This window comes from Cottoperca gobio, chromosome 17 (genome assembly GCF_900634415.1).
Source record: "Cottoperca gobio chromosome 17, fCotGob3.1, whole genome shotgun sequence".
Taxonomy (NCBI): Eukaryota; Metazoa; Chordata; class Actinopteri; order Perciformes; family Bovichtidae; genus Cottoperca; species Cottoperca gobio.
In genome coordinates, this window is record NC_041371.1 from 22,866,947 (window position 1) to 22,893,471 (window position 26,525).

The 26,525-nt window shown below is 39.9% G+C and overlaps 1 protein-coding gene across 1 annotated transcript in view; it reads right to left on the reverse strand.

The window, feature by feature from the left end:
• The window catches only part of LOC115022653 (disks large-associated protein 1-like), a 100,789-nt gene that overhangs the window by 33,404 nt on the left and 40,860 nt on the right, over positions 1-26,525 (reverse strand). The window contains exons 4-6 of the mRNA XM_029453707.1: positions 16,698-16,912; positions 12,876-13,071; positions 8,457-8,748 (exon numbers count right to left, since the gene is read on the reverse strand). Of these exons, the coding sequence (XP_029309567.1) occupies positions 8,457-8,748; positions 12,876-13,071; positions 16,698-16,912 (703 nt within the window). The remainder of the gene's footprint in view (positions 1-8,456; positions 8,749-12,875; positions 13,072-16,697; positions 16,913-26,525) is intronic.

Below are 26,525 nucleotides of genomic sequence, written 5' to 3' on the forward strand. Positions count from 1 at the left end.
ATTAAGAGATTTTGAGAAAGGCACACTGTCTGTTAATGATTCATACAAAAGGTCTGAAGGAGAATCCAAACATCTCGAGAATTTTGTTTGCACCTAAGAGAAACTGCTAAGTAAAAGAAAATTGGTGAATGCCACAAATTCTCTTAAATTACTCGTACCTGCCACATAAGAACTCTGATCATACACGTGGTTGTTGCATGAGGCCCATTGTTATAGTGGTGCAATGCTAAATAGATGGAGTGCTTTTTTAACTCTTTTCTTTCTTTCTTTCTTTCTTTCTTTCTTTCTTTCTTTCTTTCTTTCTTTCTTTCTTTCTGTCCTTCCTTACTCTCTGCCCCTTACTCATGTCTTCCTACTTCTTTCCTTTCTTTCCTATCACCTTCTTTCCTTTCTCCTTTCCTCCTTCAAGTCTACCCTTTTCTTCTTCACCTCCTTTCGGCTGTGGCTCAGGAGGCAGAGTGGTCGTCCAGTGGTCAGAGGGTCAGTGGTTCGATCCCCGGCCCCTGCAGTCAGCATATCGAAGTGTCCTTGGGCAAGATACTGAACCCCAAATTGACCAAATCACTACTGACCAGCTGATGCACCTTGTATGGAGCCTCTGACTCTGTGTGAATGGGTGAATGACATGTGTTGTAAAGTGCTTTGAGAGATTGCAGAGATTGGAAAATCACTAAATAAATGCAGTCCATTGATCCATACTTTACCTTCCTTTTTTCCTCCCTCCCTCCCTTCCTTCTTTGTTTCATTTCCCTCTCCCTTCATTCATCCCTCTGTGATTCCTTCTTAATATGACTAATACGACAATATAATACTTTTCTTCCTTCCTTCCTTCCTTTCTTTCTTTCTTCATTCCTTCTATCATAATCCCTTCTTAATGAGACTTTATTATAAGACATAAGGATCAACATCTACAGTCCTTGTTCTGTATACAAATGCACTCCTAAATTCAGTTGAAGCTTATATGAGGCTTTGGCAGTTTGTGTTTGACAAATCTTTGTGGATCTTTGTTCTTGTAGTGGTGTGGGGGTTTATACAGTATAATGGTTTTGTTGAGGCAAAAATCCTATAAAATATTATAATATATATGTAAATATTGGGAAGTGTCCGTCTGCCAATGCTCATCAAGAAAACAGGAAATTTTGTACTAACAAAGAGTTGTGTTTGGAAGAGGGGGGGGGGGGGGCAGCTGGGATATGTAATCCCCTCAGACATGTACCTCCACAGCATAACATTCAGAGTGCATATTAATGTGATGCCCAAACCAATCAGCTTGGCATTAATTGGTTTCAATCAGCAGTTCTACTCCCGGCTCCTTTTGAATGTCAGAGCTTCCCCCCATGTCTGTCCAGGAGACTCTACACACCCTGCCAAGAAAACTAATTTTGGCTGCTTGTATCCGTAATCTCATTCTTTCGGCCATTATCAGAGCTCATGAACATACTGTAGGTGAGGGTTGGAACTATTCCTGTGCCTCAAAAGGTGTCCATGCTTCACTATGGCGCAAATAAAACAGTGCAGTGTTGCCAGAGCCGGCTGTGTGGGACCTGGTCTCTGATGGGGTATGTTAAGCTCTGAGTTGCAGCAGAGATTCTCTCCACCTCCTAGTATCATTAAGCCTGGATACTTAAAGTATCATTTCACATTGCTTATTTTATCTTCAGCCTTCAGCAGTCTGAACACTTTTGTCTGAATCACACACACAGGGGAGTGACTTCACACATATGACAAATATAACCTTATTGGGAAACTACATTAATTAATATTAAATTATGCAAAAGCTTTTTTCCTTTTCCGACTTGCATGAGTGTCCCAGTATGGTGCTTGACCTTGTAGCTCGGACATCTGTAACAGTTCCACTTCCTTGCCTCTCCACTGCTCAGATACATTTATTTCCAACTTGGCCAAGTGCCATCAGCTCAACTGGCCTGCATGACCACCAATGTCAATGTCAGGTCAATGTCAGCTGTACTGCCACCTCCATCTGTGAAGAAGTGGCCGTCATAAGGCAGCACGAAATATTGCATGCACACTATAAACTGTTCATTTTTAAATGAATGCAGATGTGAGTAGTTCAGGGGCTCTGAGTATACAGCAGTGACTTTAGATTTTTTACAACACCATTTTTTGACCATTCAGTGAACATCTTATTATTTTATTTTTGATATTTTTTGCAATCTGATGTGTTTTTCAATGACAATCTTTTTTTAGCTGAAAGTACTTCTCAGTTTAAATTCTATGTCATCATTTTGGCTTTTTCAGTTCAGGTTTTGTTTTCAAAGTGTGCAGTGTGAGGCTAGCTCAGGTCACACTGAATTGAAATGGTACCTGTCTACCGAGCATCAGTGATACTGGGGAGAAAAGGAGCCTGCGGAGAGCCCAAAGGAGTTTGTCTGTCGTACCAGCAGACTAGAGAGCAGCTTCTCTCCTCGGGCTGTGAGACTCCTGAACTCATCCTCCGCACTCCACCACAAAAAATAGTTTCTCTGCCTTTCTTATGTAGCAAAACGAGACTATATTGTTATAGTAGAGGTAGAGTACAGGCACGCTGCAACATCTTTAAGCAGTGGTTCTCAACCTTTTTTGGGCCAGCGCCCCCCTATCCATTATCCAGGTCCCTTACATCAAATAAAATGTTGGCTAATTGTCTCGCCTAGATTTTAATGTTGATTATTATTCTGTTTTTTACTTATTTTACTTATGTTATTTTTCTTATCATAAGATATTATATTATTATAAAAATTCTCTGAGATTGAAGTTGAAGTTATTTGTGTTGTTTTTACCTTCAATTGCCCTAATACACCATGATTTTCAAACTTTAATCATAGTCATTGTCATAGACTGCAGCCAATCAGAAACGAATCAGACATTCAAACTGTAACCGCTGTTAAACACAGCAGCCTCAGAAATGAGAAACAATTTGCAAATATTCGCTTTTTTAAAGGCACACAGCCCGAATCAGCAGCAGTGATGCAGATGTTAGCTCTGCAGGTGTTAGCTCTGCTGCTACGAGCAGCCAGAGTGCAGCTTGTCTGCTGTTGGTCCAACTCCCGACCAGAGCGGTAGTGTTTTACGATTAATTCCGATTAGTTTTTTTCTTGGTGTACACATTCATAGTTTGAGCAGTGTTTTTTTTCAAGCTGCACTTATCGCTCAGCAAAATAAAAATAAAAGTCTAAAAACACACAAAATTTCCTGAACACTGGTCAGAATCTATTCAGAATTTGCTTTATTGCCAAGTATATTTACACATACAAGTCTCAGATTTAACAACATAAAACTGGGGGGGGGAACCTTCTATCAAGGGCCATTTACATTTTTACAACATCCTTCGAGGGCCATAATAATTATTGAACTCATAACCTCTGCTAAACATTTAAGACACAGCCCATTAATTTCACCTTTCTTTCATTCTGTGCAGAAAAAGCAATTTTTTCATCCACATATCTTTCTGTTTTATCTTTCCATGTTGTCATGTTCCGCTCTGGAGTGAGCTGCTTGCTGGGCCAAACTCTGCCGAAGAGCGTTAACTTTATCCAAACACACTCGTCCTTTCAGCTCGTGCAGTTAGGCATGTTTTGTGCAGTAATGACGGTCAAGAGCCTTTTTAATCAGCACAAGCGCGTCCGCACAAACTAGGCACACTGGCCTTTTACTTCCACATAGAAATAATCTGTTGTCCATTTCTCCTGGAAAGTGCGACATTCTGCATCCACCTTTCTCTTTTTTACACTCGCCATGATGCGTTAGCTGATGTCAATGACAGTCTCGTTTAATATTGAAGTTTTGACATGACACGTTCCGCTCATGTTGTGTTCAAGGACCCTGACCACGGCTAGGAAAAAAAGTTGGTCGCCCGTTTTATTCTATTGCTGACTAGATTTGGATTCTTTTTTTTGGAGTTGATTTTTTGCGTGTGTTTATGAATTACCTCGAGGGCCGGATCAAATGGTCCGGAGGTTCCCCACCCCTGCTATAATACAAATGCCCCCCAAAAAAACATGAACGCCCTCCTTTCTAAAATATTGCTTCCAGCGCCCCCAACGTTCTCTGAACGCCCCCTGTGGGGCGCTACCGCCCCCGTTGAGAACCCCTGTTTTAAAGGTTCTCAATCCGATATTCAGATCATATGATGGATTGAGGGATTGCATCCACATGGATCTCAACACGGCGGACGGAAACAGTGCTGACAGAGCTAACAGTTAACCTGTGGGGGACCGGAGGGTTGGTGTTACGTTTCCGCGACATCGGCATTATCAGCGGTGCCTGCCGTATGAGCGCAGTGCAGACAGCAGCCACTAGCTAATCATGGGGCACACAAACAGGGACTAACATGCACTATGCATGTGCTGGTGGACCGGCTAATTAACAAAGCACAAAGGAGCTCAACACACACAGAGGGAGAGCGACTTCACTCTCTCCTCAGGAAGACATTACTACATCATATCTTTACATAGCAGTAGTTGTTTGCTGCTATACTAATGCCCTGAACATCGTATAGAGAACCTTTACATACACAAATGAAGGCCTTCACGTTACATAAACAATGAAGCAAGCAGCTCACACACTCCAACAAAATCTTACTAGACAAAGTCCTTTATGGATTAATAAGTCAATTAAAGTAAATGAACACTTATTTTTTGCCTTGTGGCCTGCTGGTGGGTTAATCTAGCCCTGGCAACCACAGCAAGAACTAAAATATACAATTAGTTGCCTTTTTTTTAGGTGCTCATAGTTAAAACTAATGCATATTTATCGGCTCTTATTGATATAAATAAGGTAGACAGAAACTCGAGTTCAACAACAGTCTCCAAAATGAACGAACACCATGTAGTAGAACTTTCATGAAGGTACAGTATTCTGCCGAGCTGATGGATAAGACTGCATTAGTTTTAAGGGGGTGTAAAAATAAATGTGTATAAAGTAAATACTTTATCTGATTGTAAGGACTTATTAATCCCATTCAACAAAGGTTAAACATTATACTGGGAGAAAACGTTCCAAAAGGCTGTTTATAGTGTATTACACTAAGGCCAAAAAAAACGTATGAAAATGGAGGATGTTCTATGGCTGATGTCAAGTGTGTCCTCAGCAGCTGAATGGAGAACAGACGGCTGGGAAAGTTGGATCTGCGAGGAATCACAAAGAGGAGGTGATAATCTGGGCCTGCTTTGCAGCTTAATTCACACTGACCTCATTTAAATTGCTTTCTACTATTGAAACCTCTGACTCTGCCTTTCTCCCTCTTTCAGTCACGTTGGTACATATTTCTTTGTGGTAGACTCGTCTTTCTCTCTGTGTATTTTCCATCTCGTTTGTGTTTTATTTCCTTTATTTTTAACAGAAAATTGTTATTTTCATGCTTTGGTTTTTGTACGGATTAAAAAAATAAGATATAACAAGTTCATTAGTGAGTTTAGACATGCTGGTAAGTCTTCACATTTGTAATTTTTGGACAGAGCCATGCTAGCTTTATTTTTTTTATGCTAACCAGAGTGTCCAAGTGTTCCTGTGGTATCGTGTTCACAACAACATGGGACAGGCAGAGGTAAGTACGTAGCTCGAAAACATAATGCCTCTGGCCTCGTCTGTCACCGGCGCAGAGGCACAGAAAGGAACCGTGTCCCATCGCTTGTCACGGTTAACACACCTCTAGATATGACTATTCTGATACACCTTTGCCTTTTTTCCTTATTCACATAATCATAATGTATTCAGATAGATTCAGCTTAGAAAGGGGTGTGTCCCAACTTTAATTGAGTTCGTAAAGCCAATGCGCCAAACTCACTTTTTTAAGTCTTTGTTATACACCTAGGGAAATAAAACATAAGACTCTCATCAAACTTTTTGGTAATACCAAACTGCAAGAGTGTTACTGACCAACAGTCAACAGGAATACTTTCTATATAACAGGCTAATGATGTTGATGCACACTATATGATTTGGCTCAATGACATTTTCTCTTGGCAGCGACAACTAAACAAATGCCTCACTGGATACTCTGTCCTCTGGTGGGTTGTCTTTACAGGGAGAATGCATGTTTTCGCTTGCGTTTTCTTGCCTTGTGGATTAGAACTCACATTTGATTAAATATACTAGACTGTACAATTTGTTAACAAATAACACTGTGCTGATAATACTTCAGTTGCACAATAGGCCTGCATGGATGATTCAGTTCAGTGGACATTGGACCAACATTTATCAGCACAGTGTCCAGCCATGTGGATGTGGAGCTAACCATCTACTGTACTGTGTGACTGCAGAAGCATGTGTGAGTGTGTGCATGAGTGAATAATACATATATACACATTGGTACTTATCCGTGTGTGTGTGTGTGTGTGTGTGTGTGTGTGTGTGTGTGTGCGCGTGTGTGTGTGCGTGTGTCCATTTATCCTCTCGGTTAACTCTATAAGAATTCCCAGAGGAGCAGCAAATGTAGGGCATCCCCAGTTGAGCACTGAAAATATAGACAACCCTAATACCAAACAGCCGACATCAAGTCCCCTGTGGCATCCACTCTGGCATGTTCTCATCTGAATACCACGCATAAAGACAGCCTTTTTTTGGCTTCACAAGATTATCTCTGTGAGATTTCTGGTTCATTGTTACAGTGCACTGCAGAGTGCAGTTATGCACGTAACTGCAACCCGAAGCGTTTTATAATTCTGCCTCCTGTTATGTGTGAAACTGCATGGTGTTGTATTGGACTGTGAGTACTGAGCCAGTGTAGACACGAGACACGGAGTCAAATTTAAAAAGTGACTGACTTTTTCCCCAAAGGGATCTCTGTAGTAAGAAGAGTTATCTCTTTGTGTAATCTACAGAACTGCAGTCCAGATTAAGAAGAAAACAATAACAAAATGAGGTTTGAACTGATCCCTGTTAAACCAGTGGCCTACATTGTTTCAAGAGGACTCCTGCTATCCTCCTCTGCTTTTCGTAAGCAAGTCTTACACATTTTCATCCGTACTTTATCAGATGAACTCTGTTAAAAACAACTTTTGCTCTTCACTACTGACTGCAAGGTGAGACCTACAGAGGTTTTTGAAAGCAGGCAATGTCAATTATTTTGTATTGATACATTTTTCGCAAGCTTGTGAAACTACATTCAGAATAAAGGATGCAAAGTTGTTTTGCAGCTCCTAAACAAGTGATTTATTCTAAGGGGTTGTAGTATTTACATTGTATGATTGAACATTAGAACTACCATGTTTGGAGTGATGCATTTGACAAATGTGACTAACAGTCCATCTCATGAGACACCACAGAACGAAGCCCCTTGAAAATGGAGGCCAGATAATTGTCAGCTCTCTTGAGAGAACTGGAGGAGCTGATTAATTTGGCTCATCATATTATCACATATCTGAACACTGTTCCCAGACTCAAGCAGCAGTGTGCTTGTTACTCATAATGATTAATGATGTAACAGCCAAGTGATTATCATACATGTGAGGATTAAACTTGAGCTAAGAAAAAGAACATTGGAAAAGTGAGGTTAAGTCAGGGTTAAAAGATAATAAAGTAAACGATTCAATTGATTGAAGGTTTCCCTGATTCAAGACTGACATTCGACTTTTCATAGTCATGTGAGACCAATGAACAATGGATTTTGTGGTATTTAATGCACAAGTTATGCAACGGGTGAATCTTGTAATTTTTGCGATAGAAATGGCAGCAGTACAAAGAAAGTGAGAAGTGCACAGTTAGCACAGGAGATTCCAGTGGATCGGCTGGTTCAGTCCTGGAACGGTTCTGGAGCGGTTCTATTCTGAGATCTGAAATTGACTGTTCTTTAAAAGAAAAAGGTCACAGCCTCGTTGAACTGAGCACCCCTGAGTGGTTGGCAGACCTCCCTGTTTAAAATGAGCTCACTGGCCAAATTGAAGAAAGAATTGCAAGGAAAAGAAGCTTGTGTCGCAAACGTATGCTAACATGATATCATTTGTTGTAAAGATTACACTTTTTGAGAGGCAAACTAGGCACGGCAATGCTTCACACTTCCCAACTGTGCGAGAAATTAAACATTTCTCGGAAAATGTGGAAATAAGTGACTGTGCTCGGATCACTGACTTTCAGAACGTGCCATTAACATCTCTGCAGATGTGGAAGGAGTACAGGGAGACCTGCAGCTGGAGCGTATGGACATGTCATGTGATGATAGTCCCCAGCAGCTGAGCGTTCTACAGAGGTGTCCACTGATGAGGCCCCGGCAATTCTTTAGTCCAAAACACTGATCTCTAGTGTGATCTTTACTGCCGAGTTTAATTTAAAAGTGATAAAATCATCTGATCAAGTGTACAGCACAAAGTGCTTAACACTCATTAATTTGCCTCATGGCCCAGGACTATACTTTGTTGGACCCTTGAATGAAAAGTTTGGACACACTAGTGTTAAAAAGAAAAAAGACAAATACAAACACATTCGGACTGAACATCCATTCCTGTCTTCTAGTGCCCTACCTGTGCTGCTCTGGATGGTCCTGACGGTGGTGGCAGATGTGCGTGGTGGGGAGGACGGCAGCAGGAGCAGCGGTCTCCCTCCTTCCCCTTCCTCATCCCCTGAACAGCCCTGGTCAATTGCCCGCACATAGCTGTGGCTCCGCATCCGGAAGCATCCTGGCATAGGCAAGGTGTCCATGGTGTCCATGGTGTCCATGCGATCCATGGCAGCCTCCAGGGCCTGGGCCTGCATCTGACTGTAGACCTGCTCACAAACCTGCTCAATCTGCCCGTTCACCTCCACCTCACTCAGCTGGAGGAGGGGAGGAGAGGACATCAGAGGAGGGAAACAGAGGCAGCAATGAAGAAGATGGACATTGGGGAAACTTTCAGACTAGTGTCATTTTTTATAATTAAAAAAAAGGCACACTATTGTTAGTCAAGGTTTGAGATGCAAGAGATGTGGGCATGCAGGACAAAAATACATTAATGAGGGCTCGCTTGCTTGCTGGCAGCTCCTTGGTATCTAGGTTGGACTTATTGGTGGTCACTGTGCCTTACCTATTGGTTTGTGCACTACGGTTTTTAATCCATGAGTTTGGCATTTTGGACGTTGCCATCTCGGTTATGGCCATTGCATTCTTGTTTTTTTGGATTCAAAAGCGACAATAGGATGAAGCTAAGTACAGATCGCTGAACAAGACATTTTTAGGTGACTAAAATCAAAAAGCTTCTCATACTTAACAACAGCCTTGTGCACTTATCTCTTCCTAGCACCTCAATTTACTGAAGAGGTGGGTATCGAATCCAGTCCCCAAGTGCTAGTCTTAACCCTTGCTTCACCTTACACACTACAACCTCTGTTTTCCCAGTCTACACGTCAACACTGAAAACGTTTCTGAAAATCTTCACCGCTGTTTGGGTGTGGACAAAAGGCAGAAACTCATAGAAATACTTGTGCACGTGTGAATTTAAAAATATTCATTCAACTTTTCTAAACTAATATATAGACATTTAGAAATGAATGAGGATACCATGATGTGCCATCTGCGTGTAAAATGACACACAGCCCCCCTAAAGCAGAGACTGCAGATGAAACATTCTGCTGCTGTGTGACGACTGCATGTGTTTAAACAAATGCACGGGAAAGAAACGACATTCTATAAATTGCTTTGGCCAACTCACTCTCCAAACATCACTATCCACATTTCAATCGAATTACGCACATGTGGATAATATTATTGGTAAGACTCTAACATATAAATAAATACATTTTGATGCCCTGCATCTGCGATAAGAGGTTGTCTGAGCAGGTCTTTACACAAACGCAATTGTGTACCAAAATGAGCACCAGAATTGCACTGTGCCACCAAATAAGCATAAACATAACCTCATCTGCTCCTATGCTCCAACCTCTGTTGACACCAATGTTCCTTTGGTGTCAGGAAATAGTGTTTAATAACCACCATCCAGCCAGGGGTTTTCAACTCAAGATAATGTTTCTAACTATGTACATGGTCTTTCAACTCTGTTTCATACTCCCATTAGCTTTTGCATCAGTGGTTGCTAATCTTCCGGGGGTGCACATACAAACACTGACAGCATACATACATAACATCAGACACACCCTTAAAACTATGGCGTCAAAGCTATTATTTATTTATTTCATGTTAAGTAGAATTCTTGCCATCTCTCTCGGTCTTTCACACAAACACAAACAGCAGGCCTACTGCAATATCCTAGTATTGGGATTTTATTTGTAATTGCTATCCCCTTTTTCTTTTTCTTTTCCAATCACTGAGTTTAATTTTCACATTGACTCACATTTACTTGAATTGAAAACAAATTGTATGGATCTCAACTGCAAGACAAAAGCATATGGTGCAAGTGGTTTAATTGGAGTTCTATGATTGGGTCCATGCAGAGGAGGATATTAAAAATGTTAATAGAGGCATTTCAGTATGGTAATGATTATTAGGGACAGGTTCAGGATGAGTAATACAAGTGGAGGTTTCAGGTAAGGCTAAGGTGGGACAAATGAAGGCTCTTTGGGCACAGCTTTAAGTCACGTGCTGTAGCTTTAGAAGAAAGTAGCCTGCCAGGAGAGAGTAAAATAGAGTGAAATTCATTAAAGGTGTGGACAGCTGCAGTAAAGTAACGTTTATTCCAAGGTTACCAAAAATGCTGCCAACACCAAGTTTTCATTTTAATTACCTTAAAATATGATTGAACAACATTTATATTTTGAAAGTTGCCGTTGCATAGGCCAGGTGTAAAAATGTAAGAAAAATAAATCTGCAGAAACAACCATCAGTGCTGTGTGCAGACTCCTCAACAACAAATATTCAAAGAGGAATACAATAGAAACAAATGTGAGGCATTGTCACCTCTTCTGCCATAATTCTGTATGTTTTCTTACAGTCAATAAATACCATAAAAAGACCCAAACCAACAATGTGCTAGTGCGTCTCTCAATACTTTCTGATTTCCCTACCCTCTCTGCTCTTAGCTCCAAACCATTGGTTCCCAATGAAGATGTTGATCTTTATGGATTCACGGTTAACACATACACTTCATTCTTTTTGGTTTTTTTAAAGGTTCAGTCATTTATTAAAGCAGCTGGTCACTGGGGTTTTAACAAGCGTTAAAATTAAGATTTGTCTTTGGAGCATCAAACCACAGTGGAATCGAGCGGAAGATGCTGGAGATGTGGTTTGTGGACAGACAACAGCTGCTACCGTTAAAAAAAGAAAGATACGAGCCATACAAGACGAGCAATTGTGCAAACAAACCCGCTCTGGTTTCAAGCAAAGACATTTGGAGCCGTATTTCCAAACAACGCATCCAAAATTCAACGAAATTTACGCACCTGGAAATACATAAAATAGAGCAGCTTTCTTCTTCTCTTTCTGGAAAACAAAGGCTCGTACACAGGACAACTAATACAGCTGAACGATTAACTGAACCGATTTGGTTCGGGCAAAAAAAACCTTCTCAGACTCAAAAATTGTGAAAGACATCATCCCAGTATTAAGATAATCCTGCTTTTATTGAATGTATTGGTTGGCTACATTGCATATTGTATGTTCTGGGTGGGCTGACAGGTTGATAAGCAGACATGCTTTTTATGACTGGATGTTGCTTTTCATACTTTGCGGTAAAAGTGGCTCTCCTATTGACTTTGTCCTATCAATGTGGCTCTCACGTAAAACATAGTGAAGACCACTGCTCTATTGTGTCAAACTAAACTACAGTGTGTTCATGGTAGGAAGGAACATGTCATCCTATGCAACGGTGTGATTCATTAATGTGCTTTTTGGACAGTGGTGGAGCTCCACGCTACGGAGAATTAAGATATATTTGGCTTTGATACAAACGCAATATTTGTTTGTAGGATACATTCCTAGTCCTATTCCTAAATTTCCCTCAGGATCAGTAAAGTATCTATCTATCTATCTATCTAGTGTTGGTTTGGGTCTGCACATGGGATTTGTTGACAAGAAGATAGAATATCACCAGACATATCTTTTGAGAAAACACTTGTAATGTGATGCATGGATTTGTGGAGTTGGAAACTTGACTCTCATCCTCTCGTATGGACAGGCTCAGATATTATTTGAACCATTTTCAAACAATGATGGACTCACTGTTTTTCAACCAGGACTATGATGTGTCCTTAAACAGTGGTGTAGTGCTGTTTTGAAAGGTGGGTGGACTGTGGTCTCCACTCGCTTCTACGGATTTTAAAACTGTATACTCATCTATTGAAGCAACAGTGAAGGAAGGCCTACTTTTAGCTTGGTATAGAGTAAATATCACTACCAAGAGGTGGATATGTGCAGTATACTTGTGTATATGCATCACCGCTGCTCTGGGAATAGAGCCTCGAAGATAGCTTTTTAGATGTGAGCAGCTACAGATCCTTGGCAACTGAACAAACTCAATGTCATTGCTGATGACGACCATGTGATATGTCCAAAAGCTCCAGAATAAATGAGTATGTGGACCTTGAGTTGAGGTTGTTTTGTCAACAATAATCCTAATTTTCAAGGCAGTAAACAAATATTTCATTGGATTGTGTTAAGGTCCAAAACAAAGCTGCAGTTCTCAGAAATGAATGTGTGGTGAAATTGTTTTATGTATAACTAAATATTGTATTTAGGTCTGTGTTGGAAAACAGTGAACCCTTCCTTTAAAGACAATGACATAAAGAAATGCGACTGGTCATGCTGTTAATAGTTTGCATGAGCATGTCCCTGATGAACGAATCAGCCGAAACATCTGTGAAGTAATGGAATTAAATGTAAGTCAAGGATTTTTTTTCAATGTGGTAAAGATCACTCCCCACATATTCCATCACATCCATCCAAGCCTTAGTGTGGTATGTATGGTGAAATGATTGGGTGGGTCGTACTATAAATAGCAGTGTTGGCAACCAACCTGACTGATGGTGCTCATGGCCCTCATGTAGCTTTCATTGCGTGATCGGTATTGGGGTGAGGAGAGCAGCGATTTGGGGTCGAGGAGGGTTTTGGGGTCCAGGGTATCCAGGCTTCTATTGATTGAAACCTCACTCACCGCACGCAGGTAACTGTGGCTCCTGATCTGCAGTTTTGGAGAGTGCTCCGTTGAAATCCTGACAGAGGGACAACAGGGATGTGGAGTTATACACAAGGTTATCTATGAACTTAGAAAACATTGTCATACTCCATTTCGGTCAGAACAGTGGTCACATTTCATGTTGTATGGAAAACCACATCATTCAACCATGGTGGTGGTGATTGAGCTGCTGAATTCATTCAGCATGCACATCAACATAACATTTTATTGTATTTATTAATCTACTAACCTAAACATCTTTGACATCGCATAGTGGCTCCAAAAACTGACAAAGACATTCGACCTGCATACAGGCCAACAGCAGTTAAGGTAGCATTAATGCTAACAATGCTAGCCACGCTTATGAAATATTGGAGTAGAATTTAGTTGTTCCAAAAGAACATTGATCTCAGAAGTTTATTCCAAATGGCGACAACAACTCTGACCACTTCCTCTTGTTTTCCCACCGCACCAATCAGAGTTCATATTTCCATGTGTACTATGACCTCAGAGCCATTGCGGTTGGTAGAGACGCGCCAGTATATCTGACATACTGATACATACTGTTTGAATGTAACTCAGACTGAACTAAAAGTTCCAAAATCAAACATAGGTTTTGCAGAAGATAGATAGATAGATACTTAATCCCGAGGGAAATTAAGGACAGTTACTTGTCATAATGCTGTTCCTCAATATCTATGACAATCTCCTACAAGGGTCTTTTACAGGGATGTTATTTATCATGTATGTCTGATGTGCATCATTTTGTAAATGAACCTCGGTTCATTGCAAAAGCAAAGTAATATACAGAGAAATGAGTTTGACTTAATCATTGATTGTGTGTATGGAACTTATAATAACTAGCATTTATTTATGTACACATTTAGAAACGCTCCCACACACACTTCAATAATAAGGACTGTGGATTCTGCTGTACGAGCATTTTCTGGTCATTTTTTACCATACCATTATGAATGTTGTTTCTCGAAGCATCAACACTATAATGATACTTTCTATTAAAGTGAGAGAAGTGTGGGTGTATGTAATTCATACTCTGCCAAAATAGGTAAATGTTGGCTTGTACATGCAGAAACAATGTTTATAGTAGCATTTACAGTCAGGGTGTGAATTTCTGTAACTTCTGATCAAATTTTAAAACCTAATAAAAGAATCATCCAAAGCACACTGTAGGGTTTGTGCAAAAATAAAAATGCCTTTATTTTACATGGCAATTGCTAACTGACTGAGCTGAAGGAGAAAGGAACCGAAGAACCCACCATATATTATAATATGTTAAAACACAGAAACATGCACTTTTCACTCAGGAGTCCATGTTTAGCTGTATGTGTGCTGGTGTTAAGACACTAGAGGACAGACTGTACATGAGCAGAGAGAGAGAGTGCATGACACAGTAACAGGAGAAGACAGGAAAAGCAGGCCGTCCCTCGACTACTCACTGTAATTACTCTCACTATTTAGAGAGCTGTGAAAGCTTAATTAGGCAAAGGTGATATTTCTGGCTTCCTGCTGGAGATTAGACGGAAGATTATTGCTCTCTCAGGGGAGGATTTACCCACTTACACACGTACCTTTAGCAGCTTTTTTAGGGGGAATATATTGAGTTGCTTCCCCAGAATTTTACTTAAAAATACGAATTCAAGACGATTACATTCTGATTACATTAGTAAACTGTTATTAACGGTTTATTGTTGCACACATTTAAAATTTTATATAATGTATTAAGCATTGGTTAATGATTACCAAATGTGTAAATCTTTCTTAAATCGTTTGTAAAACATATGCATTATAGAGACAGGTGGACCAGAAACCAATTATTAACCATGAACGTATTGTAATGTTTATAGATGTTTTACAAAATGCTTTCTTCTTGTGTTCCAAGCCGGTCCTTCAATCGTGTTGATGTTGTCTCTACTCAGTCCGTTGACAGTTACAAATACTTGGGAATTTGGATGAAAAAATGTCGACATTTTAAACACTACGTTGATTATCTCACAAGTGAATTTAAATCCACACCAGGCTTTCTGTACACGTCAAAGTCCTGTTTGTACCGTGGCATCAAGAAAACACTTGTTGCTGGCCTTTCTCCGTCTTTGGTGATTTACAGGTTATTTACAGGTTTGCCTCACCGTCCACCTCGACCAAACGTGCCCGCTGTATCACTCAGCCCTGAGGCATGTCTCTAACTCTAGCTTTAGCCCCTATAATGGTACCTTATACTGTACAGCATGGTGGGATGGAGATCCCTTACGTTGCGTAGGTTAAAACATCGGTACATTTTAGTCCATAAGATCATCTCAGGTGAATTTCTCTTTTACTTAAGCCGGATGTCATAATCACGCACACATGGCTTAAAGTGCGTTCTGATAGTACAGAGGCTGGTAAAGAAGCCTGCTCCACTACGCTCCAAGGTCCTGCAACCGTCTGCAGGACAAGTTTAAACTGGAATAAAGTGAGAGGTCACTGCTAGCTGCTTCAACTATCTAACAAACACATGTGTACATACTGCTGCCTTGTTAATTCACTGTACAATGTGATGGAGCATATGCTGGTTATTGTTGGATGCTGCTATTTGACCCTGCCTTTGCTGTGTCTTACGTTTTAGTCTCAATGTGACTTTCAAGATAAATTTTTTTACATCATTTAAAAATATAAGTTACCAGTTGGCTAAATGAGGCATTACACTAGTGGTGTGTATATTAACATACTGAATTATCTGATTGAAAGTAAATGTGAAGAATTCTTCAATACGGAGAACACAGGATTTCTTCCTAAACTGAATATCTGTTCCAGAGGACATAAGTCTTCATCATTCATTATGATCGAGGTTTATGCACAAATCATTTTAGTCATAAAACATCTGATACTGATATATTTATCCAGTTCATCTACTGTAATACTGTAAGAACTATACGTTAAACTGTAATAGAATATTTGAAATACAGGGTACACTGCAGAGGTAATGAAAAACATATGTATAAGTATAATGAGCAGCTCGGGTCGAGTCCACCTCTGGTTCTTACTGAGATGAAGTTGATCACACACAAGGAGCCCCATCTGTTTGTTAATTAGAGGATCAGACTAATGTTAAAGCAAACACCACATCCTGCTGCAGGCTTTATATGAGTGGAACATGGCTACAGTGACAAACTCTCCAAATGTGCTGTTCATCATAATTACACTTGATTAAGGATCACAGTGTGAAATAAACTTAAACTGATGCTCAGGTCAGAAGTAGCTAATGCTTTTGATATTAGTATAAGATGATCACTGTGAACTTCACTTTAAACCACAGCAATGATCTCTTTTTTCAAGTTTAATTGTTTTACTTTTATTCAAGTTTTTCAATGTGTCACTGTGCTTATAATGGCAGATATCCACACATCTCTGTGATGATTATAAACAGGAACATTATGAAATGTAACTTTGTTTCTTTGCCTGCCAGTATGATGTCAACACCGGGACCTTATTGTTCTCTGTGCCTTTTAAGAATGTCTGCTCAGAATACATCAGACCCAACATGGCCTCGATCGGCTATAAAATGAAATACAAAGGCAGGGTCAAAAAAATAACAAATACAGATTCATGCTAAATATATAATGTTGATATATAAATGATAAAAAGGAGAGAGAGAATGAAACTTACTGTAGAGTGGTCATCTCTGTCAGTGACGGCTGTGTGGCTTTCAGGTAGCTGGCTCGGCGTGCCTGGACCTTGGGCGAGGGTTTGGGACTCCCGTCAGAGTCTCCACTGTCGTCCTCAGCCATGGCTTTCACATAGCTGCCGCTCCTCATCCTCCGACAGGGGATGTCGTCCTCCTTCCCCAGTGGAGAGAAGCCGCTCCACTCATCCTGAGGTACCTGATGACCAGACGGAGAGGACAGAAAAACATGGTCAGGAGAATCCAGTCCACTGCTGTCTGAGTCCCAGCCACCAAACTGGCTAACTAAACTGTCCTGATGGTACATGGAACCGATCAAAACAGAGCTAACATGCCACACAACAATTAGCACGATACTGAGCAAGATCAAGCATCCATAAACACAGACTGGACAAACTGATGGCTAGCATTTTCTTTTAATCCATCTTTTACACACATGCATCCATGCACAGCTTTCACACCGCTGTGGTGCAGTCTGTTGGCTCATTAGCATGGAACACTATGTGTATGTGCCCGAGTCAGTCTAAGATTTCTCTCTGGCTAATTCATACATCTGCTTTCCAGGAGCCAGCTCAGTTCTCCAACACAGAACGGTGTCCAGACATGATCACAGGAGCGAGTGTGATGTGCGTAAGAGCATCCATATGTAGGGTGTTTGTGTTGAGTATACGTGTACTGGTCCGACCCGAGGGCCTCTTTGTTAACTGAGACTTGTTTTATGGGGTAAGGTACTGACTGGTTTTACTGACAAAACCGCACAAAGATAACTAAATGAGCTGAACAAACTTATATTTACAAAATAACACAAATATATAGTACCCAGAATAACAAATGAAGGCAAAGACATACAAATATAATCAAAATTGAACAGCAACTAAACTACTTTGTCTCCTAACAGTAATACTACTGTCTAACAATCTGAGGTAATAATGTCCAAATGTTTATAGCCATAAACCTTGAAATAAAAATAGTAAACTCTAACAATAGAAATAAGCTTTATTGTTTTGTATCCTTCTGACAAATATTACACAAAGAGGCTGTGCATATATCATTTATTTATGTACATGTCATTATGTCTTTTTAATATATTGTCAATCAAAAATTCACTCAAAACAGCAGAGAACTGAGCGTTAACTATATACTGTGTGTAGACGCTGTCAGTCTTTACACTTTGCATTTCTCACATTCTCCCTGTCAGAAGGAGGAAGAAGAGCAATGATATAAAGAGAATACCGCAAATACAAGGAAGCAAGAGGAAGAGCAGAGGCCTGGAGGTCGAGGGGGAAATGATGCAATTGACTAATAACTACTTTCTTATAATAACTGAGTTCTCTGAGTTTGACATGGACATTAATGACATGAGATGCTTTACAAATATAACTGTACCTACACTACCATATTACAAATATATATTATTATATAATACATAATAGCAATCTTATGTTATGTACTAATACACCAAAGCAAATTGCTTGTACATGAAAACTTTGAAATAAACTGGATTCTGAATCTGAAATATGTTGAGTCACTGATAGTATATAGTCACTATTCTGTGCAGTGCTTTAGAAGTCCTTATAAGAATATTCTAGGAATATTATAAAGTTGAAATATAATCCATGTGCTCATTTTGAAATTGTTCATTATGTAAGATTATCAGTGGAACCAGCAAACATTAAGAATGATTTATTAAGAGCTTTTTTGTTTTCCCTTTTCCAGCATTACAGATGTTAAAACACAGCTTTGTTCACCACAGGTCTGCGTGACCACAGGCCTGCCTCACAGTGAACATGATGAGTCAGAAGGAGAAGCGCAGGTGTAACTAATGACAGTAATGAGACTCCGATTAAATGTAGCCGTGTCACTAAGCCGTGACAGAGGACCCTGGAACTGGCCCACCTGTTTAGAGATACAGTCATTATTAGTTATTAGTTACACCTGTGTGTGACAAGTCCAAATGTCAGACGAGACAAAGGTCTGTAACTCCAACGACTTTAAGACTAATTTAACACTTTTCTAAATCAGTCAATTGCATGTATTGGATGGTCCCAGTCCATAATGTTCATTGCAACAGCAGTGCTTTTCTTTAAGAAGGTAACACGGGGTGAGATGTACAAACAGTCATTGTTTGGGTGAAGTCTTCCTTTAGAAGTCTCTCTTTAGTTGAGGAAGGTTCCCAACAGTGAAATGACCCTGAAGTATCTCAGTGGCAGCCATGATGAGAGCCAGGGGGGTTCTCTAACTACTAAGGAAAGGTGCTTCAGTGCTTCCTTTCTCATCTCCTTTAGCAGAGGGGACACTGGATCATCCTTTACCAAAGGAAAGGAGACAATGTTGTCCCACAATTCTTTGCAGCAGCAACATTTATATTTCTCTCAGCACCGTCTTTATAGTTATTTTAAATTCTCCTTCACATCTTTCCTTGACCTCATGAAATCTTCCATCGAGGTCAGTCGGTTAGGTAAATACATAAGATGTAATTGTTCTGACTGTTGGACTGCAGGTGTTATGGAAGCCCATGAGCTTCAATGCACGTGAGCTCTTTTGTCTGGAGACTCCTGGTCCCATCAACACTGCCAAAGATAAAGCGACGTGATGTTTGTATATAGCCTATAGTCTATACATACAACCACAGCTCATTCATTTTAATTAGCCACACCTTTTTAGCGTGTCTGTGCCAGCTACAGTGAATCCAGCACCTTTACCGCCTTCAGACTAGAGGCCAGTGTGAGAATTTGACAGACAACAACAGAGACAGACAGCAGGAGAATTCACCGCTATTGTGACTAATTATATATGAATCACAGAGGAAAAGAGGCTGAACTGATCTGCTGGGCTCAATGTCTCTCTCTCCCTCTGTATGTGTGTGTGTGTGTGTGTGTGTGTGACGTCAAAGAGACACAAATGAGCAGTTTGGCTATAAAAAGAGAATGCGGGGAAAGGACCAGCTGCAGTAGCATCAGCATCGCCTCTCACCCACGCACAGGCCTCACTTCCACTGCAGCTCAGTACTCATCCTACTGTAATGACTGAGGAACATCAGAACACTGCTCTCTATGCTTCACACTGTCATTAGTGCACATGCTGTTTGCTGGAGATTTGGTGCATTTTGAGGTTTAACAAGACAGCCGATACTGTGTCTGTCCATGTTTTTAAAGACGGTGACAGTCAGTGACGGTGTGTATACAGCATCTACTGTGTATGTCCTAGTCCAGGCTGCAGATTGTTTCCTTGGCAACACTTTTCTGTTTAGATGGCTTAAGGCAGCAGCATTAGAAATAACAGGTAGTGTAACAGTGCAGCCAGCCGCCGTGCTGCTGAGATGCTGGAGATAATAATTTACAGATTAAACATAATAGAGCCAAGGGGAAGAGGAACAGCTTTAATGTGTTCATGTGTTCTCCTGACTGATGCAGCAGCTCGGCTTTCTCTCTTTTGTTTGTTACAATCAAAGATGACTATATTGTTTGAAAGGGAAATGCAGTTTTCCCTCCGTTGTTCCTTTTAATGCTTGGCTTTTTAATGTGTATTAGTTTGTTTTAATCTTTGTGCTTCAGGTTATTATTTATTGTTCATCCTGAAAGCCTCTCTCTCACTCCAAAGTGCTTCACTGCTGTTTACTCAAATCTAATTCACTTCACAATCCTGATGACTTAAGAACAACAGAACTGCACATGTCCACACATCCACCCTGCACTACTGTCCTACCCGTGTCCACTGGAGCATATCAGGGCCTTTAAGGAGGAGGTTTTGCACATACAGTGTATAACTTTGACTTTTTCTCATCCCCTTCCAGACCAGCAGGCAATGTTAAATTCTTTCAACCATGATCTCCTTCTTTCCCTAAACTTCACTACGTCGTTTCTGTTGCCTAACCTTAAATCTTAAAGAAAGACTACGCAACTTTTCCTGGACAGCAGTTACTGTGGCAACAAATAGAAATAATGGCATAATGTTCAATGCTAAAACGTATTGGAACAGTAGCGAAGTCATTTTAATCACAAAACAATATCTATTTAGAGTTTAATATTAGACATCATAAACTACAGGGCCAAGTACGACTTAAGCAACTAAACCTCTCGGTGTGTTAAATTGAACAACAATCGGTTTTATTTCTCATGAATTTACAAGAAGAAAATGTGTCATTAGTCCGGCTTTAAGGTGACAGATCATAACATGCTAAATATGATGACTTGTTGGTTAAGAACCATCGTCAAAAATATTAGATTTTGATATGGTTTTTGAACAAATTGATATAGTACCTTCATCTTTAAGATAGTTAATTTGCTAGATCAGCCAAAAAAAGACATTCCAGTTTAGTTTTTAAATTCTATTATATACTGCACTATATACATCTACTATATCATTAAAGTGTAATATATTGTAAATATAAAATATATATTACTACTGTATATCCCAATACATAACTCTTTTACAATACAACATATAATGCGATATAATGCCCAGTCCAAATGAGAACTGATTTAATAAGTGGATGTCACATGGACGGTACTTTCATCTGGGAAACCTTTTAACAATATTAAAGCCACGAGCTGATCTTTGTCTCTCGCCCACTCATGTCTACACTGCAAACACCTCCAGAGCAGCGACAGTGTTTTTCACCAGTTTATTGTATTTGACAGAATGTTGTTTGATGAGGCACAAACTGGGTTAGGGTCAGAAATGACATGCTGTGGAAAGCGCTACACAGCAGATATGCTTCATGATTATCCTGTTCGATGTATAGACAACCAATGAACAGCTGCTTTTGTATCCTTTGAGCTGCTGAAAGGCTTTTAACGTGGCACATTGTGCAGGATGTGTTGTTATTTACAGGAGCTTAATGCCGATCAAAACAGCGGCAGAGCAGAGCCATAAAAAGTGAGCACCGGGAGTTGTGCGTATATATGACTCATTGTACCCATTATACATTATACTAAATATATCGAAACAGAGTACTCAGAGAGCAGATCAGGAAGACATAAAGGCCCGCTTCTCTCTGCAACTGAGGTATATAATGCCACAGCCAGTATTTCATAATGTATGGTGTACTTGCTCATTTGATTGTTCTTGTATGTGATACATGTACTGTACAATGTAACCATGCACATGTACAAGAACTCCTAAACACTTGCACACACATTCAAACACACCGCACAGTATAGGCAGCACATGAAGGAACAGCAGCAGGTGATGGGGAGGTCATGTTCACTCTTTCAGAGAACACTTACCACACGTTGGAACCAGTTGAACGACATTCCTCATTTGACTTCTCAGTATTTCCCAGATATAGAATGTATTTAGGGTGGCCTGAATACAGTTTTCATTTAGATTTAGTTTGTAATCTCAAAGTCAGTAAAGAATTGCAGCTTCATCATTGCTTGTCATGGATTGTCTCCCATAAAGCTACGTTTAAGTGTAATCCTGTACATTTGAGATCTTTTTTTCCTTCGGTCCTTTATTTTAAGGGTTGGTTCAAAAGCATTCTAACATCTTGTATGTTTGTTTGGGTAACATTTTTTTTGCTGAGAAGTCAGAAACACTCTGTTTTGAGGATCAGCCTAATTATTGTTCACAACTTGAAACCGAGCATAGGATATAACATGTTGATTACATATGTAGTAGACACATTGAAGTAAGCATCTTAAATACTGCATTGTGTGCATCCATGTTAAACAGCAGCAGACTTCTTCTTCCCTGTCGGTGCATTTCTGCACATCTTGGCGGATTTTGTTGGAATCCGTGTAATCACTGTTACAAGTTTACTCAGTCTGGAAGCTTAGCAAAATTGATCAACTCAAACCCTATCTCCACTGGGTAACCGCCAAACATATTCAAAGTCTTTTACCTCCTGTATGTAGTGAAACACCTCCCCAACACTCAAACACAGCACTTCACACAGCACAGCACAACACAACAGCAATCCATCGAGACACAAACAGTGAGGAAAGGCAAGATAACTGGTAGAGAGGCAGGAAGGGAAGCACTACTAAATAAAAAATGAAGTCTACAAACAGGAAAGGATGTCGTTCTCCATGAGTTCATGTCTTTACCTAGCATTCAGAGAGTAAGGCTGCTACTGACTGCACTTACTTCTCTCTTCAACTCAAAAGGAGGAAAGAGGAGGAAGAGGAGAAGGAAGAGGGAGGCTCTCCAAACCAAGAGGAGGTAAAGGAGGTGTTGGGTTGGTGGGTGGCAGGGGGTTGGGTGGGTAAGAAGCATGGGGGTGAGTTGGGTGAGTGGAGGAGAGGAGTGGTGGAGAAGAGGGAGGAGGTGGCGGTGGGGTTCTTGGTAGTAATAGACTGGTGGTGGGGAGCAATGATCCTAAGGCTGTGGACGCACTACAACATTTGGATATTACTTGACTCCACATATTGAACAGTTGATCTATTACATTAACAGTGTAGTGGATACATTAGCAACAGTTACATGCTCATTCTATTATGCTCGGAGATTTAGTTTATTGCATTGCTGCACTGTTCAGCACCACTGCAGGTTGTTTTCACATCGGTTATCATGTGCAAAAGTACCTAACCTCCAAACTCAAACCTGTGTTTCGTTATGTCTTTTAGGATATAAGTCAAGCACTAAAGATTTTGAAAACATTGCTGAGCATGACTGCTTTATGACTAAATTAGCAGGGATTTTGTGATCAATGTGAGGAAATTTGACAGATATTTATTAATCTGGTTACTCTATTTGTCAACAGTTTCCCAATTGAACTCTCACAAAATGTACTCCGAAGCACTACCCTTGTTCCAGGTGCTAAGAGTACGGGAGATACAAAGGTCAGTGTTTGTATTGGTATCTATTTAGATTTTTGCTTCATGGATCTTTCTTATGTCTTCATTTCTAAGTCAATGTTGCCATCTAAAAATGAGAAGACACCCCAACTAGAAAAGAGGGCAGCAGCAGTCTGCATGTACTGTGTAAAATGTGTCTTTCCTATTTAGCTTTGATTTGAAAATTGTGTTGGTGGTAGCTATTGAAAGATGGAAGGTCTAATCCTTTATACCAAATCAATATTAAAGGAAAAATGTAAAACAACTGTTAAAAAAAAGAGCAATAAAATCTTTCTTGTGCCAGACTCAGCGCTGAAGCGTCAACAATCTGCACTTCTGTGTTCATAATGGAGGTCCAGTGAAATGCTATCTAGTAAACTAGCCAGCAGTCTAACTAACTAACTAGTCTAATTAACTGTATTAACAGTCTGAGAAACATGGACCAACATGTACATAGCGGCATGGATTATATTAGGTTTCCTGCACCGCTCTGAGAGGAGGCACATTTTAATCTTGTGATAGTCATGATGACACGTCATGACACCATGTGTTGGTGTTTGTGTTTCATTAAGTCTGTCATAGCAATAGGATGAATCATAACACTAGTTTTCTGAGCGGTCATTCCGAACTTCAGTGGAGACTCATCAGGTTAGTTACTCTACAAAATTCTCCATCACGGGATTATTATTCTGTAGCAAGATAACTATTCCAAATTATAGTATCAATACAATATATATTGTTTTACATAGTTGGGTAAAAGTAAGCATTTTATTTCATATTGGTCAATTTAGATTCCAGACCAACACAGTAAAAACCATCTGGTTTAGAATGCAAATAATGTTAATACATTTTGCATCACCATACTGATAAAACTGCTTTTTTCCTCCCCTTTGTATCCGACAATATGCTAATTAGATTCATATTTGGATTACTCAAAATTGATTAGTCGATTAACAAAAAAAGAAATCTGAAACTATTTGGTTAGTTTTTTTAACAAAAATGTCAAAATGTTGCTGTTTTCATCTTCTGAGTATTTTGTACCTTTCTTATGTTGAATGGACTTGCATTTATATTGCGTTTTTTTTCTAATCTCCCAACCACTCAAAGGGCTTTTACACGTACATGTCAACATTAACCCATGGACACACATATTCAGACACTGATGGCAGGGCAACAACAGACATAAGATTTTACGGAAAGGCTTTTGTGAAAAGAAAGGTTTTTAGGCTCTTCTTGAAGGAGTCACATTCACACATTCAGACACCGATGACTATGCGGCTGGGGATAGAACTGCCGAACTTCTGATTAGTGGAGGAGCCGCTTTACCTCTCTGAGCCACAGTAGCCCATGTGAAGTGAATGTGAAATTGAATGTATTTGGGTTTTTGACTGTTGGTCAGACTAAACAAACAATTTGAGCGTCAGCATATTGTGAAGGACCATTTTTCAATGGGTTTTCTGACATATTATAAACCGAAGGATCAACTAATTCATGGAAAAAATAATCAGCAGATTAATCAATAATGAAAATAATTGTTAGTTGCTAATTAATATAACATACTTCCTGCACCAGATCCTTTTAAATATAATGAAATTATTTGAATACATTCAATGAAACATTTCCAAGATCCAAGGATCCATTGGTGGTTTGTGATCCCGTACAAAGACACACTAGGGATTAAAAGGACCCTGCAGATGGAACAAATACATTTTTATTTTTTCAAATTGATCAGAACGGCTCAAAGCTGCCTGTAAATTGATTGAACGTGGTTAAGTTTGAATCATGCCTAAAGCTCTGGTATTACCAGCTCTAGTGTGTCCACAGCCTTGATATCCAGTCATGGTTTCCAGTCATGTAAATCTGCAGTTGTCATTCCAGCCAAACACCAAAGCAATGCAGGGATTTTATTAGAAAAGACCCGAGACTTTGCATCCCAGTTTGGTGTGCTACTCTGGGTAAAATCCACAGTTCCCTTTGTAGGGTTGTCATGTAAAGTTGCATTTACAAAAATTGTTGATATGCATAAAATGCATGACCCAAAGCAGCCTTCGCCCTAGCCCCCAACTCTGAAAACCTTTTTTGGATTAGACAGCCATGAGGAGGTCCACTCTGACTTGAAGTTCAAATCTCTCACACTCAGTTGCCAAGGATCTAGTACAGACTTATCCCCTTCCTATAAACGTAGGTCCCCAACTGTGTCATGACATCAATATTACACAAAACACACACATTAAATCAAGACATTTAAATATTAAACTTACTTTGTGTTCTGCTTTACTCCATATTTATAGCTATCTCTTTCAGCTCACTACAAGCTAACTATACTGACCGTTAAACACTATAATAATATACTTGTTCGGGTTTCTTTGCACAGTGCATCTTGCCTTTTACTTTAAGCTTCATTACAGTGTTAGGTTAGTTACCTCTGCCTTTAGCTCTTCACATAACTTTATGGGTGTTATCCCTAGATAAGGAGGTATTGGGTTTTCCCAATGTCCCAAATGTAATAATTGTAAATGAGCTCTGAATGTCAAGCTAACTAATTCCAAGAATACATTGTAAGGTGCAGCACACATCGTTGCTCACTCTGCTCACTAACTGGAGGGGACGTCACCCTTTTAACTTAATCATAACAGGTTGAACACAGCTTTAGCTAATAAAATAAAGTTTGAGACTGTGTTTCAATTCTGTCTTTCATTCTGGGAACTTTCAAAGAAGCCAACATCCAGTTTCCAGGGATGAATTGTTGGTATTCCTGCTACACTTGTACTCTGTGACCTATGTCACTAAACAAATAAATACTGAATGTCCCAGGACAGCAGCTGTGCACAGTCTGGATCATGTGGCTGAATTTTTCAGAACTTCATAATGGCCACCAGTAATGGATTCCACTGATTGGTTCTAACTGAAGCTGTTATTCAGCAAAGTTAGAGAGTGCAGTGTTTGGTAGGATTGAAAACCTGAAGCCTCACAAGACTGGACACCACTGACTTAAAGGAAACATTGGTGAGGAAAGTAAGTCGTGGAGAAAAG